The 18,775-nt window shown below is 46.5% G+C and overlaps 1 protein-coding gene across 1 annotated transcript in view; it reads right to left on the bottom strand.

The window, feature by feature from the left end:
• Positions 1-18,775, bottom strand: part of Polr1A (RNA polymerase I subunit RpI1) — a 345,140-nt gene that overhangs the window by 215,557 nt on the left and 110,808 nt on the right. The window contains exon 11 of the mRNA XM_077642305.1: positions 4,454-4,543. Within this exon, the coding sequence (XP_077498431.1) occupies positions 4,454-4,543 (90 nt within the window). The remainder of the gene's footprint in view (positions 1-4,453; positions 4,544-18,775) is intronic.

Below are 18,775 nucleotides of genomic sequence, written 5' to 3'. Positions count from 1 at the left end.
TCGCTAAGATACACACGTCGAGTAGCAAAGGATAACAACAGAGCAACTAGATCTGTTTGATTTGAAGCCCAAATGCTCTAAACAAAGCATGGAGATTTGCGCTGCTACTGTGTTGAAAATTTTAACATATTCATAAAGCGTTGCATGCTTTTCTTCTGCTCCTTAGACCATTATATGTCAAGACTACATTGTGTCGCATACGCGTCTGTACTGTGAGAAATTCAGTGGGTTTTTACGTTCCGAAGCCGAAAATAAACAGTAAAATGTAATTGGGGGCTCCGGACTAATATTCCACCGCGTGGAGCTTTTTACATGCGTTGCAATCTCAGCAAACGAGAATTCCCTTTTCAAAGAAACGCTCCCAAGAAGTGCAGCTCATGAAGCATAGAAGTGTGACAAGGGCACTTCCCCAGCAAAACAGCACAGTAAGAAAAAGACGCGTTTCTGGAAGAACACTTATTTTCAGTTGTTCATCCACGTAGTACACAACAGCATGATAAGCCCGCTAAAGAACGCATGGTTTCACGGTTTTTCCGTTCTTTTCGTCTTCCTTTTGATTTACTCCTTTAAAAAAAAAGTGAACCCGTGTTATAAGCAGTAAAACTTGGCTTGTGGGCACGAAACACCAGCGCTGGGTCTTTTTTTTTTCTTTTGCTGTTGGTGGCATTCTCAAAGCTCGCGGCAGAAATGACGCATCTAGCGGTCCATGCACCTTAACTTCATCTGCTCCAGTAAGCAAAAATCAGCGCAAGCGATGCTTTCTTGCTGCGAGCAATGCTCCGGTGGCTCACTCCGGGCTGCTCGCTCTGACGGCGCCGCTGTTTTCAGCGCCCCCGCGCGGCATCGGTGCGTTTTGGGGGGCAGCTTCCAGCGGCCACTTTACACACCTCAAAAAGTTCTAGCCACCCTAACTATGTCGCCGGGTTCGGGAACGGGATCCATCGTAACACTGGCAAGACGCCGGTGCAAAAGTAAACGAAGCAACGGTAGCAACCCCCGATAGATGCCTTCAACGTGCGGCGGCGGTAGCCTTCATTTCGGCAGCTGCTAGGCTGCACTGCTAGCCACCAGAAATCACGGAACCTGCGTTTACGTCACGTTTCACGTCACTTGGTCCTATGACGTCATAAGAGTTCTCGAGTTTGAATCGGAGCGGCGGGAAAAAACTTTTTCAACTTCAAATTTCCTTGAAATAGATGCATCTTTCGCTCCCGGACAAGCGGCAACAAAGCCATGAAATGCCGAACTATCAGATTTTGCTAACAAAAAAAATTTGATAGAGTTCTCCTCAGTGTCCCTTTAAAGAGTACTCTAGATGGGCACTCTGTAGCGATGTGGTAACAAATATGTTTGTGCAATGAACGGATTTTAGAATGTACGAGCATGTGAGCATGACTCTTCTGTCTGTAAGTGACGGTTCGTTGGTTTCGACATAAAGACTGTTTATACAGTAATCCCGCGTTATAACTAAGTCAGCGGGATGGCGAAGAAATTCGTTATAGGCGGTAATTCGATATAAACGACCACCCGAGAAAATCTGAAGCAGTCGAGCTTTAGTTGTGCCGCAATGACGAGGAAGTCAAAAATACAATGTATTCAGTGAAGCAAAATTTTATTCAGGTACAAAAAAGGCAGTGAGCTTTGGCTGTTTCAAGTTCTTACAGGGCGCCTGCAACCCCTGCTCTAATATGACCAAACATTGCACGAGGCCGCGGTCGCCTCGCCCATGCATTCAACCTTCGTGGTATTTCGAATCGCGAAGGCAGTGGCCGCTTTTATGGGGGTATTTCGAAGGCAGTGGCCGCTTTAATGCGAGGGTTGGGGGTTGCGGAGCTGCCGTGGCTCGAGTCTGAGGTTGTGTTTGTTGTGCTCAAAAAACGATTAGCCGCTGATTGTAGGTACGCAGCGCGATCGTGAAAACTGAATGGTTTTGCAATAGAGGCTTCACATGATAACTGGGCAGTTTTTTTCCCCATTGTGTACAGCTGTGAAGCTTGCAATTGAGTTTTTCGGCGAGAGTTTTTCGGTGCACCGTTGTCGACGACACTGTGATAATTCTACGGTTCGAGTGTCAGTATTCATGCAGCGTCGCGTCTGCGCCGTTGACAAATGTCTAGGAACAAAATTCAATGACCCTTTTATTTTTTTTTTTCGCTCTCAGCGCAACACGAACGGGACACAAGACGAAGGACTAGAACAGGCGCTGACTATCAACTGGTTTTTTTATTCAAGAACGAAAAGCGTATAAATACAAACAGTGAACTACTTATCAATCAACAAAAGTTATCTGGAAGGCACGTGGGAGGTCAGATAGCTCAATTCCCTCTCGGATAACGTTATGGAAGGGCTGCTGATACATTTTGCGCCATTGTGGTAAATATAAAAAGCTTCCAGTACTTCGCGTGTTAATTTATTGTTATGTCGGAACAGGATGCGCGTGTTCTTGTAATCGGGAACACATTGGCACTTTTTGCACTGGAAAGACGCCTGGGAAAGGGGGTCCCCTTTAGCTCTCCTCCTTTCTGCATGATCCTTTTCATGCCTGCATTGGCATTGCCTGCTATGGGAGCCTGTGTGAGACAGGGGGTCATTTTTCCTGGTGTTTTCATGCTCCATCAAGCGTTTGTTAACGCACCTGCCAGTCTGGCCAATGTACATGGCACCGCAGTTGATAGTCAGTGCCTGTTTGTGCTAGTCCTTCGTCTTGTGTCCCGTTCGTGTTGCGCTGAGAGCGAAAATGAACACTTACCAACTCACCCAAATTTCCGCCTTGTTCAATGACCCTACCATGCATTTAGACCGTTTATCTAGTCAGATGGCACGAATCAAGCATGACCGGCTCGAGAAAATCGCCGAGGAAACACCATGGTTGCGTTGACCTGCCATGTTGACAGCCCGACTCGCCGCCGGCGACGCTCGGATTTTTCGTGGTTTCGGCAAGTTATCAATCTATTTGCCCCGTCAAAAGTGCAACGAAGCTACTGGCGGTGCTTTATTGCGATGCAGGCCGATTATGAAGAGCGACAAGCAGATTTCTAGACTGGCTTCCCCAAAGTCGTCTTTCCAATTTGTTAAGGCGCGAATATAGTGCGACATAACGCAAGCGAGCGCGTGCGCGGGCGCACGCTGCGTTGCGTTGGCGAAACAGCTCCGTCTATAGTTCGACGCATTGCAGCGGCCAACGTAACCGGCGGCTGCCAGTGTGCCCCGACGGGCGCGGCGCAGATTTGGCTCCTGCTCCAATTGTACGCCGGCATCGCCGACCACGTCGACCGACAGTGCATCTCGCGGAGAAAATGGCAGATGCCAGTGCGAGGGGCGCGAGTGGCGCGAGCTGCCCAAAAATTGAAATTGTGCCGGATACCGTTGCGGAACGGTTTGTCGAAGCCATCAAACAACACCCTTTTGTATACGACACCAGACGGCTGGATTTCAGAGACCATCAGGGCAAAGAGAACGCTTGGCAACAGAAGGCGAAGCACCGGCCTTTCCACGGGTGAGTTGTTCCCATGGAGAGAACGATCTTTTGCACATACATCAAGCGCCTGCGCTTTCGCCGCAAGCGGTGGACTAGTAACACAAGAGCAAGTTTCTGTCGCGCGGATAACGCCCTAGCAATGTTTCATATAGTAGCTGCAATGCCGTGGATGGAGCGAAACGGATGAGGCGATGCAGAAAAAGGCGCGAACGGAATTCAAACTGCCCGCGTATCGACGATCGGCACGTGAGGCGGCGGTCGTACTGCGTATGCTCCGAAGCGGTGCACAGCGTCTGGGTGGGTGGCGCTTCGGCCGGCGCAGTAAAACCAGCGTAGCGCGACTGACTGCGAGTGACGCGCATCCGCTCGCTGAGCACGTCGGACTGTAAGTGCACCTTTAACGTAGCTCCTCGCGTCGAACACGGCGAAGGGCATGCGACCAGGCAGCAACTCGACAACACCATTGTTCACACTTGCAAGCGCGACCTATGGGTCGCCTTCTCGTTTGAAGCGAAAACTCTCGGGAATGACGTTTTTGCGCGCTTTCGAGAGTTTCGTCAGCTCTCGCCGATGTGAAAAGGTTAGGTTTAGCGACGACTACGACAGCCAGGGAGCAGCTAAGTTCGTTGCCGAAAGCTCACCTCGCTCGCTACTCACAAGCGTGAATGGGCTCATAATCAGAGGGACACTTCTTTTGTGCTTTTTGGCACGTTTCAGCGCCAGAAATGTTCTTTAGAGCGGTAAATTTTTGCTCACCGAGCGCACCCCATGGAATGCTACGTCGCAAGTCTGCCCGCGGTCTTTTGGCCACTTTTCAGCATCCAAGAGACCGCGGTTTTCTGGCATCGCAAAGCATCACCACACAGCATCACCAAGAACCCTCGTGTGAGCAATGCCGAGTTGGTGTTTAGAAAGCGCCATCAAAGGTGGCTTTCGCTGTGATGCTGCCTGCAATCAGGTCTGTTGCGGCAGCACACTTGCCTTGGTTGGAATCTTGGCCTTGCCTTCTACGGTCGGAGCTGGTTTGCCAGGTGGTATGCAGTTCAGCAGAACCGTTGAGAGCACCTGCAAGGCATGCGCCACAACATGACAGTTGGCTGGACAACAGTCTCTCGCATACACAATTGATAGTAACACTTCTGAATAAAGGAACCAAAGTCCCACAATAAGCCATCAAGGCCTCTGATTTACATCTATCCAGCTAGCAGGCATAGGGGTAGAGACACCTAATTTCAGTTGCATGTTTTTTTCTCTGCAATGATGATATGCCTCAAGTGACCTAAAGCCACCTTATACGTCAAAGCCAACGTTTGGTCGTCGAAATTGAAACTGAACCAGTGTCAAAGCAGAAATTCAATTACAGTCAAGACCACTTATAATGGATGTGCTGTTTGCACGGATTGCATTGGCTCTATCTGAAGTTTGTAGCAGTTGGACTTCTCATATTAACACATTTACTCTTGTTTTTGTGCATACCTAAACACGTACGCACACCAGGTGTCCCAACTAAATGTAACCAAGCTTTTAAAGAGCAAATCTTGTAATTTGTGCATACCTAAACACGTACACACACCAGGTGTCCCAGCTAAATGTAACCAAGCTATTAAAGAGCAAAATGTCCTAGCCCCAGTTAAACCGACTGAGGGTTATTCACAGTTGCGTGGACTAGTCTGCAGTATTTTTTGTTCTTCAAAGTTAATTATTAGTTAAGCCTAATTAGCTCAAAGAAAGCTTAAAGGTGCTCCAAAAACGACTAAGATGATGGCCTGTAATTCCCTCGTAACATCATAACTGCAATGCGCAGTACTAGTGTGGGACCTTTATACTAAGAAAGATATCAGTGAATTGGAGCAAGTTCAAAGAAAGGTGATCAGATATGTGCTCGCAAAATATAAAAGGAATGATTAACCAACTCCGTTAATGCTGAAATATGCTACCCAAACATTACAAGAAGAAAAATCAGCCATCTTGCAACTCTCCGCAACAGCCTTTCAGGCAAAAATCATCATCATCAGCCTGACCCCACCCACTGCAGGGCAAAGGGCTCTCCTATGTCAGCTACCAAATAACGTGAGAGCAATGAGTACCAGAAGAACTCGACACACTCATCAGCATTCATTTTATTTTATTTTTATTTAGTAATACTGCAGGCCAATACTTTGGCCCAAGCAGGAAAGGCATATCACAAACAAGAAAACACAGAAAAGCGTATACAATGCAACATGAAATGAACATAATGCACTAAAAGAAGCACAAATGATAACGTCAACATCGCTAACTTGCACAAAAATGATTTTGCAATGCAGCCATGAAGTCGTTAGACCAAAATACACTAATGGGAAGTGAATTCCAATCGTTCACCGTTAGAGGGAAAAAACTGTACTTGTAAGCGTTTGTTTTCGCGAAGATTGGTGCAAGCAAATACTCATGACTGTGTCGTGTTCTCCTCGTAGAAGGCCGACATATGGAAGCTGGTAGCGTCATATTTTTTCCAGAAAGAGTGTTATGTAGTAGTACAAGACGATTAATTTTTCTGCGTATTTCGAGTCTCTGTATTCTGTTTTGTCACATTATTGAGGACGGCGAATCCTTCCTGGCATATTTCCCGTAAATAAATCTCACTGCTTTTCTCAGTACTCGCTCAAGTTCTTTTGTGTCTTTCATGGTATGCGGGTCCCAGAGTTCGGAAGCATATTCTAACTTTGATCTCACTATTGCATTGTAGGCTAACATTTTAGTCCTTACAGGCGCATTTTTAAGCTTTCTTTTTATGAACCACAATTTTTTTAGCACAGCTGAGCAAACATCCGAGATATGAGTTGACCATGTAAGCTTATTGTTGAGGGTAACGCCAAGGTATTTGTATTTGTCGACTTCGAGGACAGTTCTATTTCCAAGTTGGTACGGAAAAATGCTAGCAGATTTTTTTCTTGTTACGCTTTGAGCTCCATTCCCCAATTGGAACACCAGTCAGTGATTTCAGCAAGGCATCTTTGCAACACATAATGATCATCAAAGGACACAATTTCCACAATCATCCGCATATAACTGAATGGACACATTACCAGGAATAACATCAATCAAGTCATTAACATAAATTAAAAATAACAATGGTCCTAGCACACTGCCCTGAAGGACTCCTGAGGTGACCTGACGAGCACTGGAAGTACAATTCCTAATATCAACAAACTGTTCTCTGTTTTTGAGATAAGCACATATCCACTGTATGATACCAAATGGGAGTCCAATTTTATCTAATTTATGTAATAGCTTTGCATGGGGAACTTTATCAAAAGCTTTGCTGAAGTCCAGAAAGAGCACATCTATTTGTCCAGATAAATCAAGTATGCGGGATAGCTCATGTACGGTTGTTACGAGTTGAGTTACAGTGGAGAGTCCTTTCCTGAAACCATGCTGAAATGGTGATAGTATGCTGTGATCTTTCAAAAACTCTTGTATAAAACCAGCGACAATATGTTCCAATAGCTTACAACACGAGCTAGTAATAGATATAGGACGGTAATTTGAAACAGTTTGGCGGTCTCCTTTCTTGTGTACCGGCACAACACGTGCTTTACTCCAGACTGATGGTATTGCACCTAATTTTAAGGATAACTGAAAAAGATTAGAAATGAATTCAGATAATTGCTCAGAATATCGCCTCAAGAAAGCATTAGGAATGTTATTGGGCCCAGCTAACTTCTTAGTACTTCTTAGACACCACTTTTGCTAAAACAAACGCTCATAAATACAGTTCCTACCAGCGCACAGTTTCAGACTGGAATTCTCTCCCCATTGAGAGTTTAGACTAATGCTTTCATGTAAATGTTGGAGCATCATTTTAGCCATAGGCAGATTGAAGCAGGTGTCCATTTAAAAATGTTTTATAGACACTTTTTCTCGCTTTTTTGCTTTTATGTCTGTATAGTATCGCAATGTCTCTCCTACAGGGCCAATATGCTGGCTTGCAGTATCACTAAATAAATAAAAAAATAATTACTGACTTGACGAACAAAGTGTGAAGTGTGAATGAAAATGTTTAAGATCATCTCGAAAAACCGCTAGCAGTGCTCTTTGCATCAAAGTATGATATACGTGGCTTTATTAATGGACCTTAAAATAAAGCTATCACGTGACCAGCTCCTGGCTCGCATCTCTCCCCAATGTGCACGCAAAGGCTCATTAATGAGAGCCCTGCAGAAAAAAATTTCATTTTGTTCTCTAAGACACGTTTTGGGACATAAAAGTGGTACCGTGGTCATGTGGACACATTTGTTATTGTGCAAGATCACGTAAATGATCATCATCATCAGCCTGACTATGCCCACTGCAGGGCAAAGGCCTCTCCCACGTCTCTCCAATTAACCCTGTCCTTTGCCAACTGCGGCCATCCTGTCGCCGCAAAATTCTTAATATCATCTGCCTGCCTAACTTTCTGCCGCCCCCTGCTATGCTTGCCTTCCCTTGGAATCCACTCTGTTACCCTTAAGGACCAGCGGTTATCTTGCCTTCGCATTACATGCCCTGCCCGAGCCCATCTCTTCCTCTGATTTTGACTAGGATGTCATTAACACATGTTTGTTCCTTCAACCACTCTGCCCACTTCCGGCCTCTTAACGTTACACCTATCATTTTTCTTTCCATGGCCACCTGTGTTGTCCTTAACTTAAGCTGAGCTCTTTTCCTTAGCCTCCACGTACGTTTCTGCCCCATAGGAGAGTACCGGTAAGATACAGCTGTTGCACACTTTTCTCTTGAGGGGTATTGGTAGACTGCCATTGATGATCTAAGAGAACCTGCCATATGCGCTCCATCCCATTCTTATTGGTCAAGCGGGGCATTGCAAAAAATTGCCTGCGTGGTGCTCTCGAAAAGTCATGCCAACATAAAATTGAGGTTAGTTTGGAGACGCAAGTGCTCCGGTTGCGGAACACCGGTTTTCCAAAAGACACTGTGACGGCTGTGGCGGAATGCCTCCTGAAAGAAATCAGGGCAGGTGGCCGCAATGGCGTGGCAACCGAAAAAAGCTGCGAAAGGCTGAGGTGTACAGCTATACCGTACGTGCACCAGTTATCGCACCGGCTGAGAAAAGTTAGAGAGAAGTGTGGCGTGGACGTGTTGTTCACTGCCCCCGAAAAGCTGGTGCGCATGTGCAAAGCCGTAAATGAAAAGCAAAAGCCGGTCTGCACCATAAAGCACGAATGCAAGTTTCTACCTTGCACTGTTGGTATCGCATACCGCATACCTTCTCTCCTGCGGTAGATGCTATGTGGGGCAGTCTGGCCGCTGCCTAAACGAACAACTACGAGAGCACCACACGCTGGTAGATTCATTGGCGGGGGGGGCGACCATTTGGCCGAGCATTGTAAGCAGTGCGGGTGCGTGCCGGCGTTTGATGCCACGTGTGTGCTTGGTAGGGGAGGCACGAGGTTGGGGCGCGAGATTTGTGAGGCTTATCACATTAACAGGGAAGGAGATAACTGTGTAAGCCCAACATCACTTGCCTTGTTCAAAAAAGAAAAAATGTACCTAAGGAATAGTTTGCCCCATTTTGATTAGAATGTGCTTGTACTGTTTCTGCCCAGTGTGCACATGCTCCACTCAAAATGTATCTAAGGAATAGTTTCGCCCCGATTTGATTGTGCGTGTACTGTCTCAGCCCAGTGTGCGCATGCACCACTCAAAATGAATTTATGTACTTTTTTCTCGCAGTAAAACCTCAGTTGATGTTTAGCGCTCGTCCTGTATTCTTCTCTGTCTGCGTCCCAGTTTTATGCGCTAGTCTTTTAATTAATGATGACATACCAACTAGCCCAGCTTTCCGCATTGATTGCAATTCATCACCTGAGTTACTCAGCAAGGCAATGTCATCAGCGAATCGCAGATTATTTAGGTATTCTCCATTAACTCTTATCCCCAACTGTTCCCAGTTCAGGCCTCGGAATACCTCATGTAAACATGCGGTGAATACCATTGGCGAGATCGTGTCTCCTTGCCTGACGCCCTTCCTTATTGGAATTATATTGCTGACTTTATGGAGGACTATGGTAGCTGTGCAGTTGCTATATATATCTTCCAGTATTTTGACATAAGGCTCATCTAAGCCCTGATTCCGCAGTGCCTGTATGACTGCTGAGGTTTCCACAGAGTCAAATGCTTTCTCGTAATCAATGAAGGCTATATATAGGGGTTGGTTATATTCTGTACATTTCTCTATCACTTGATTGATAGTGTGAATATGATTATGGTGGAATATCCTTTACAAAAGCCTGCCTGATCCTTTGGTTGATTAAAGTCTAAGTTTGCCCTGACTCTACTAGCAATTACCTCAGTAAATACCTTGTAAGCAACGGACAAGAAGCAGATCGGCCTGTAATTTTTCAAGTCCTCGGCATCTCCTTTCTAATGACTTAAGATAATGCTAGCATTATTCAGTCAGATGATTTTCAAAGCGGTCTACATTTTTTGTATTGAAACATTGTTTGTGAAGCCAATAATTGGAAAGTTAGCCAATTACACTTAATTAACGAAAAAAAATACTGCAGACTAGGTCATCCCGCTCTAAACCACACTCAGTAGGTTTCACGCGGCTAGGACAGCTGGTATTTTTTTCAAAGATTGGCTACATTTAGTTGGGACACCTGGTATATATAAACCTATATATAGCCTTCGCTGATTACGAGAAAACATTTGACTCAGTGCAAACGTCAGCAGTCATGCAGGCAATGCGGAATCAAGGTGTAGAAGAGTCTTATGTGAAAAAATACAGGAAGATATCCACGTACGACGAATGCACAGCTACCATAAAGTCAGCAATAAGATTCCAACACGAAAAGCTGTCAGGCAGGGAGACACATCTCGCAAATGTTATTCACCGCCTGTTTACAGCTGGTGTTCCCGAGGTCTGGGCTGGAAACAGTTGGTGATGAGAGTTAATAGAGAATTGTCACATGTATTAAGGAGCCTAAATTAAATTTTAAAGGAAAAAGGTGTGAAGAAGACGAAGTAAATTAACCGAAGAATAAAGAAGAGGAAGAAGAAGCATTCGGTGATGTGGAGAGAGATGATTGGTGGAGAAGCATTCGGTGAAGTGGAGAGAGATGATTGGTGGAGAAGAGAAGACGACGAGGACAAGGCTTACGTGGACTAACACCAAGGCTATAAAAGGGCGAGTGAGAGTGAGGCATAGAGGGGAACAGCTGAGAAGCGAAGGCTCCGGCGGGTCAGGGGCACATTGGCTGGAAGAGAGCGACGCCGGCTGCTGCTCCGGTGAGCTCGCGTTCTACGGCATCGCATCGTGGACTTCCTGCCGTGCCTGAGCCCGTTCCGGGGAGTCAACGGAGGACGCTACCACCTGCTACGGCCAGGGGTATGTCCAGCGCTGTTGCCACGCATCCGGGTGGTGCCCCCAACACCAACAACACCGGCATCACCTCCACGGGCGCTTGGACCGGGAACTTGTACGACACAGCCAGCGACGCCAGCATAAGCAAACGCCGCCAGCAACGCCAGCCCAAGCACGCCGAACGCCGCCTCGACGCCGGCTACAGGATCCATACAACGCCGCAGCCGCACCGAACCAACCGTGAGCACGAACGCCGACCGCTAATACTAGAACACTAGTAGTAGACGCTAGTAGCAGTGTGCCCGGGTCGTGTGTATTTATAGTCTGTGTTTTGTGTTAGTTTTGCTAGTTTTGTGTTCTAGTGTGTGTGCCACGTAGGGTGTATTAAATGTGCGTTTGTGTGGGTACACCCGTCGCCTAGTCCATTCTTTCGGTCTGAGTGTTCTCCGGAGAGATCCATGACAAGAGTACTTAAGTAATCTGCGATTGGCTATTGACATTGCCTTGCTGGCAATGGCATGGCATTGCATTGATGCCCATGCCTGGCCGGATACATGGAGCAGTATGTGCAAAAAATAAAAGGCCATTAAAGTGCAAACTTCCAGTAACATCGTGTGCGCCCGAATTCGAAACTGCCGGATCATTTGCTGTTTAGCTTGCCACTGTCAGCCGGGCCACACTCAAGGGTGTCATTCATCGCCTGTTCTTTCCATTTGCCTCTGGCTTTGCGATTGTAATGTTACGCGTATCCTGCTTTGAGCCGCACACGCACCATCATACAATCCTGCGGAAAACAACATGAGCAAGGGGCAGGATGAGAAGGTATGGAGTTTTTCAGGCAGCGAGGGGCGAGAGTGGAAAGTGTGGAATACGCAAGAAAAATAGCCTGAATGGTGAGGGTAATCGAGCTTTCAATATATGAAAACTGATATGGCTACTACCATAGTCCTTCAATGCTGTTATGGTCAGGAAACTTCTCCATAGCGCTACGGGAGAGCTCCATATGCTGACCACGCCTTCCATGAGGTAGTGCTAAGAGCCCACTGGGGGCAACTACACCAGCATCTGTATGGCCACAAGACTACAGGCACTATAAGCGAGCTTGGACGCCGCCAGAGTGGCAGCAGCTATTTTTTTTTTCTTTTTCCTTTGTTCACAAATAGGTATAGTGCACGTGATGCACCAGTCTGCGATGCTAGTGGAAAACACTTATAAGGATACCGGTTTTAACAATACATTGGTTATAACAATGAAAAGCTGCTGCAGGGTCCACTTTTGTATGTTTTCTATGGTAAAATAACCCACTTACTACAATGCCCCCATGCCACATTATCGGTTATAACAATGAAATCTGCCTCCTGCCTGCTCCTGCCAAAAGGCAGTGGAATGCGAAATCCTTGAAAAGAAAAAAAAAAGAAAAATTCCTGCTGCGCCCTCATACAATAGAACCTGTTTTCTGGCCTTCTTCCCATCGCCAGCTTTGCGCACCTCTCTCCCGCCGCCCTTCCACCCCTCCAAACACATATGGGCTGCGCCCATAGCTCTATGCCGCGCCACCCTCCGAAACACGAACAGACCTTGCCAACGAGCCAACAGCGCTGATCTGCTCGCTCGCCCCTCATTCTGCACAGTTCTGCCAACAAATTTGGTTGTTCAAGTTAGTTGATTGCGTCGAAGTCGTTCCTGGCCCACGTGGTTTCTCCATCTAGTTTGAATCGCCGCCAAAACGGAAAATGGCTGGTCCGCCCGCTGATTATTGGACGACGTTGCCGGTGAAAAGAAAGCGCACGGCCATCAATTTGGAGACAAAGTGCAGTATCGTGAAGGAAATGGTAAGAAAGTGTGTGACTTGGTTAAGAAGTAGGCACTATCGCAACCGACAGTGTCGACGATTATCCGCTCAGCTGAGAAGTTCAACAAAGAAAAATGCTCGCTTGACAGTGGGTGCAAATGCATTCGACAAGGGGCTTATAAGGAGGTGGAAGAGGCCCTCTACGAGTGGTTTCTTGGTGCCCGTGCCCAGAACTTTCCTATCACCAGGCCGATTCTGGACACAAAGGTGAAGCAGTTTGCCCTGCTGATTAACAATGTGGACTTTCAGACAGGTGGCGGCTGGATACAGCGCTTCAAAGAGGGGCACGGCATTGTCTACAAAGCCGTCACAGGCGAGGGAGCTTCGCTTGACGTGGAGACGAAGGAGAAGTGGCTGCAGGAAATGCTGCCCCACATCCTCGACAACTACACTGACGCCAACGTACACAATGGGACGAAACGAGGCTGTTTTTCCAGATGTTGCCCTGCAAGACGAATGCACTGAAAGAAGACACGTGCAAGGGCGGCAAAGACAGCAAGCTGCGCCTCACTGTGTTTTTGTGCGCCAACATGGACAGGAGCGACAAGTGCCCCGCATTTGTCATTGGGAAGTCAAAAAATCCCCGCTGCTTCCGCGGTGCTGCCAGGATACCAGTACGCTACCATAGCAATCGCAAGGCCCATATGGATGACGCGAGGACGTTTTTGCGAGTGGCTGTTGGAGTTTGATCAGTGCATCGAGCGATGGAAGAGGAAGGTGGCACTCGTCCTGGATAATTGTAGTGCCCACCACTCCACGCCCAAGCTCTCAAACGTGAAAGTTCTTTCCTGCCTCCGAACACGGCGGCAGAATTGCAGCCCATGGACGCCGGTGTGATCACCAATTTTAAGGTGATATATCGTCGCCGCATCCTGAGCAAGTTAGTCTTGCTGATGGACCTGGCCGCACGGACAAGAAGCAACCAGACTTGAAAATCAATCAGCTGATGGCCGTGCAGTTTATATTTGTTGCGTGGTCCGAAGTTGGCACTTCTACGGTGTGGAACTGCTTTAGAAAAGCAGGCTTTGTCCGAGGCAGGAGTGACTTAGACGAAGCCTGCGAAGGTCCCATTGACGAAGTGATGCCAGAACTTTGGTCCGTAATCGATGAGGATGCTTCACGACTCGAAGAGTTTCTGCATGTGGACGATGCATTAGTAACATCAGAACTTCTCACCGATGAGGCGATCGTCGCGAACGTGCTTGAGTCGGACAGTGACGACGACGCTGGCGGTGACAACAGCAGCAATGACGCAGTAGGGCAGGTTGCCTCAGCGTTGCCCTCGCAGGAGACCCTGCAGTTGATTCAGTCCCTCCGTGGTTTCGTTTTCGCGAGGGACCTTCCACTGCACTACGTGGAGTACCTGGATGCGATGGAGAAGGGTGTCGGCAAGCTTCGCGTGAGGCAAGCAAGGCTGACGGACATGGGGTTTTCTCGTGGAAGCCAGTGAGAAGTACATGGCAAGATGCTTGTAGCGATTTCACCAAGCGTTTCTCCCGGATTTCTCAAGCTGAGAGGCGGCCGCGGCAACCTTCTCATATTTTTTACAAGGCCCCTTTCGAGACCACCAAAATGATGCCTCAGTGGAGCTCGCATGTCACTTGCCGTCCATCACCCCTTTTTGCAGTTATGCTCTTTTTCGTGCAACCCGTTTAAAACAATTATCGGTTATAACAAAAGAATTTTTGTGGCCCTTGAATTTTGTTATAAGTGGACTCGACTGTACTTGCTGTGTGATGGGTTGCCGCTCCAGCTACGGAGGTACACAGCAAAAGACATCAGTGTTCCGTCTGTCGAGCGACGCAGAACAGCATAAAATATGCAAGCGGGTGATGCCATTGCTCCTCCCCCATCTTTCTCAATCGCTCCTCAAATGCTATCGTACTGCTAGCTTCTCTGCTCTCGAACGACGCCCATCACATATTGCCCTGTACCCCCTGACTTGGTATATTGGCATGTGCTCACAGAGCTAACCTCCCTATGCCACATTGTTTGATTTCTAACCTTGCTTGAACATCTGGTCTCATGCACAGGACCGCATTACCGAAAGTCAGGCCAGGAACCATCACCTCTTTCCAGATCCCTCTTACCACTTCATACCTATTGTAATTCCACAGTGCCCTATTTTTCATGACAGCTGCATTCCTACTAGCTTTATTCATTACATATTTTTCATGCTCTGTCAGATACCCAGCACTGTTATTTATCCACACCCCAAGATACTTGTACTCATCCACTACTTCTAGCGTGAACTCCTGTATTCTATGCTCACAGCCGTCATCATTAAATATCATGACTGCAGATTTTCCCTTACTAAACTTGAAACCTAATCTATCTCCCTCGGTATTACATATGTCTATCAACTTCTGTAAATCTTCATTGTTGTCAGCCATTAGCACTATATCATCAGCGTATATGAGACTCGGTAATGACTGTTTAATCCATTCTCCTTGCTTGAAAAAAGAAAGGTTGAAGCCCAGTCCGCTCCTCTCTAGCTTGTTCTCCAACCCTTGCAGGTACAACATGAACAACAAAGGAGTCAGAGGACATCTTTGTCTAAGCCCCCGTTGTATCTCTACAGGCTCTGATACATTTTTTCCCCATTTTATAAGCACTCTGTATGTATATATATATATATATATATATATATATATATATATATATATATATATATATATATATATATATATATATATATATATATATATATATATATATCTTTTAAAAGATTAATTACTCCATCTTCCACTTCCAATGTGCCCAGTATGTCCCACAGATACTCTTGAATAACGTTGTCGTAGGCTCCCCTAATATCCAGAAATGCTAGCCATAGGGAGCCTGTGTTCCTTTTCAGCTATCTCTATACACTGTGTCAATGAAAACAGATTGTCCTCCAACCTCCTTTGTTTCCAGAACCCATTTTGTAGCTCCCCTAGCACCCCCTCGTTCTCCACCCAAGCCTGCAATCTGTCCTTTATAATCTGCATCACCACCCTGCAAACCACAGATGTCACTGTTATGGGGCAGTAGTTACGCAGCTTTGTCCCTCTTTCCCTTATATATCATGTTCATTCTGCTTATCGCCATTCATCGGGGACTTTCTCATCCACTATCATTTCATTCACTACCTGTGTTAATGTTTGCTTGGATTTTGGTCCTAGCTTCTTTATTAACGTAACCGGAATACCATCTGGTCCTGCTGATGAGCCCCTAGGAACCTTTTTCTCTGCCCTTTCCCACTCTCTTTGCTCAAGTGAAGCTATTGCAGTAACCGGTCTATCCTCCTTCAATAAATTATGTGCAACATTTCTTTCTTTAAATTTTTCTGTCATACTTGTTCCTATGTGTTTTCTAGTCGAATACCCTGATCTGTAACAATAAACCTTTGCTCTAGCCTAGTCTTACTACTCATTGCATTTAGATGTTTCCAGAATTTTTGAGCTGCTTTTCTATCCTTTTTATTTACTTTTGACATCCACTGGGCACCCTTCTAATTTTCGCATTAATCAAATAGGATGGTTCCCTTCTACACTTTACGAAGGTATCCCATTTTCTGTCTACTTCAACTTCTGGTTCGCCCCTCTTGGAATATCTGTGTTCCCTGGACGCTTCTTGACGTTTCTCTATCGCCCTCTTGACCTCCTCATCCCACCAACTCTTGGGTTTGCGTCTTTTCTCTTTTAGCTTTACTGTCACCTTAGCTATCACTGGCTCCAGTAATCGAGTTAATTTGGTATAAGTCTATTCTGTTTCACTATCCTCAAAAATTACTTTCTCAGTTTGTTTGGCTGCTGCTTCCAATTGCTTTTCTGAGTAAAGATCCCCCTCTGATTGTTCATCTCGCTTCAGTCCTACATTGGTTTCTTTTCTGAAACTCAACTTGATATGCTTGAGGTCACTACCTAGACTTCTGAAACCATGTTCATCTATGCTCATTACGCCTAATCTATTATACATCCTCTGTGACATTAGTGCATAATCTATCGTCGAGTGCAGACTCCCTGCCTCCCATGTTTGAGCCCTTCACACTTCTTTGTACTGTTGCATACAACTAAATCACGCCTGTCACACATGTCCTGCAGCATGCTTCCTGTCGAATCTGTGTACCCATCCAGGTCTTCTACATGTGCGTTCATGTCGCCTAATATAATTATCTCGCCATGTCCTCCTAGCTCGTCAATGTCGTTTGCAATACATTCTAACATTTTCCTGTTTTCCTCTCCGGCATTAGCTCCTGTCCACATGTATACAAAGCCAAGGAGTGTTTGCTCCATTTACTCCCCTGCCACTTTTCCTTTTAGCAATAAATTTTCCTTGCATCCCAGTTTAACCCTTTGAAAAATCGTACTTTTATGAACGAATGCCCCCTTTCCCCGCTTTCTGCTGCCCACTGTTCTATTGCAATATTTCCATGCGTAGTCTGGGTTACAGGGTGGTTACTCCATGTATCTAAGATGCGTTTCCACTAAACCATATACCATTAATTCCTCCTGTCTTAACTGTTCTTCTATTTCCTCCCATTTTAGTCTATTCCTGCCACCTTGCATGTTAATGAAACCTATATCTGAATTAACTTGGCCCTGGCGCCTGTGTCTATTTCTTCTCCTATGGTTCCATCGTCCCTTTGATCTTGGTTCTTCCTTCTCTACACTGGTTCCTTCAGAGCTCTGGGCCCCCCCCCCCCCCCCCACCAAAAAAATATAAACATAGTGAAGAACAGAAAAAAATATAATGAAGAACAGAATCGCCCCCTAGGGAATAAAAAATTCAAATGGAAAACGAAACTGAATACAACATACTATCCCCGTTATTTTTAGAGATTAATTGTTAGTAAGTATTAGTAAGGAAACCGCAAGGCATGCACACTGTACTTATTTACACATATTTACAGATATGTACACAACGTCAGACAGCCAATTAATAGGACCGATAGTCTTGGAGCCAGGCCAGTGGCCAGTGATCTCGCTTCGAACGTCGCACTGGCGACGATGGCGACGGGCTCGTAGACTGCTGCTGCAGTATGCCAGGAGACCGAGCCTGCATCCTGGGGGAAGGCGGCTGTAGCAAGGCAGGCTGCAGCACATCAGGAGACCGAGGCTGCGGCATGGCACTAAATTGGCCTGGTATTCTGTGACTGCTTGCCGGAGTGGTCGTCTTTCGAGGAGTGCCATTGAACCGCTCTATTTGCCCATTCGTTTGGGGATAGTATACCGAAGAATGTGAAAATGTGGAAGACAGACGCCTCTGTTTTGCGGGAAGGTGATGAATTTACGCGAAGTGAACTGAGGTCCATTATCACATTTAGAATGCGTTACACCAAATTTGCTGTTGTAAGCTGCACGCAACAAAGGACCAACAATGTCTACGTCAAGCTTCTGCCAAGGTACTGGTGATGTGCTGGCAGACTTATCTGCCTCCAGGCAGATGTGGTAGTTTTTTATTGCCATTTCCACTTGCTTATCCATTCGTGGCCACTAGAACCGCTCACGCAGTCGCGCCTTCGTGCGCGTGAGACCCGGATGTGTCTCATGCGCGGTGCCGATGATCTGAGCCGTAAGGGAGGACGGAACAACGAGGCCCTCTACACGCAGTAGCAGGTTATCAACAGAATTTTCTTCCCGAATAGGGTACAATGGTTTCGCCTCTCCTGGTATGGACTTCTTTGGCGGCCAGGAACTCAGCACGAATGACTTGATGGTTTCCAGGCAACCTTTGTCAAGGGCGGCCTGCCTCAACTTCTCTTTTGTCACACTGGCTGGCTCAATGAACGACACAACTTCTTCCTCCTTAGCAATCTCTGCCTCCGAGGTGGGTGCTGGCAGCTGAGAAAGTGCATCTGCTACAGTGTTTGCGGACCCCTTGTGGTATTCATCAGTGAAATTGTAGCAATGCAGTCGTGCACTCCAGCATGCAATTCGGAGTGGGCATCTTCCATGTCCTTATGACGACAGCAAGGACACCAGTGTCTGGTGGTCTGTCCGAATTGTGAAATGACGACCCCAAAGGTACATGTGCCATCGCTCACATGCCCAAATACATGCAAGTGCTTCTCGTTCGCCGACTGAATATTTCCTCTCCGCAGGCGACAGTGTACGAGATG

This window comes from Amblyomma americanum, chromosome 11, assembly GCF_052857255.1.
Source record: "Amblyomma americanum isolate KBUSLIRL-KWMA chromosome 11, ASM5285725v1, whole genome shotgun sequence".
Classification (NCBI taxonomy): Eukaryota; Metazoa; Arthropoda; class Arachnida; order Ixodida; family Ixodidae; genus Amblyomma; species Amblyomma americanum.
This window is presented reverse-complemented; position numbering and strand designations above follow the sequence as displayed.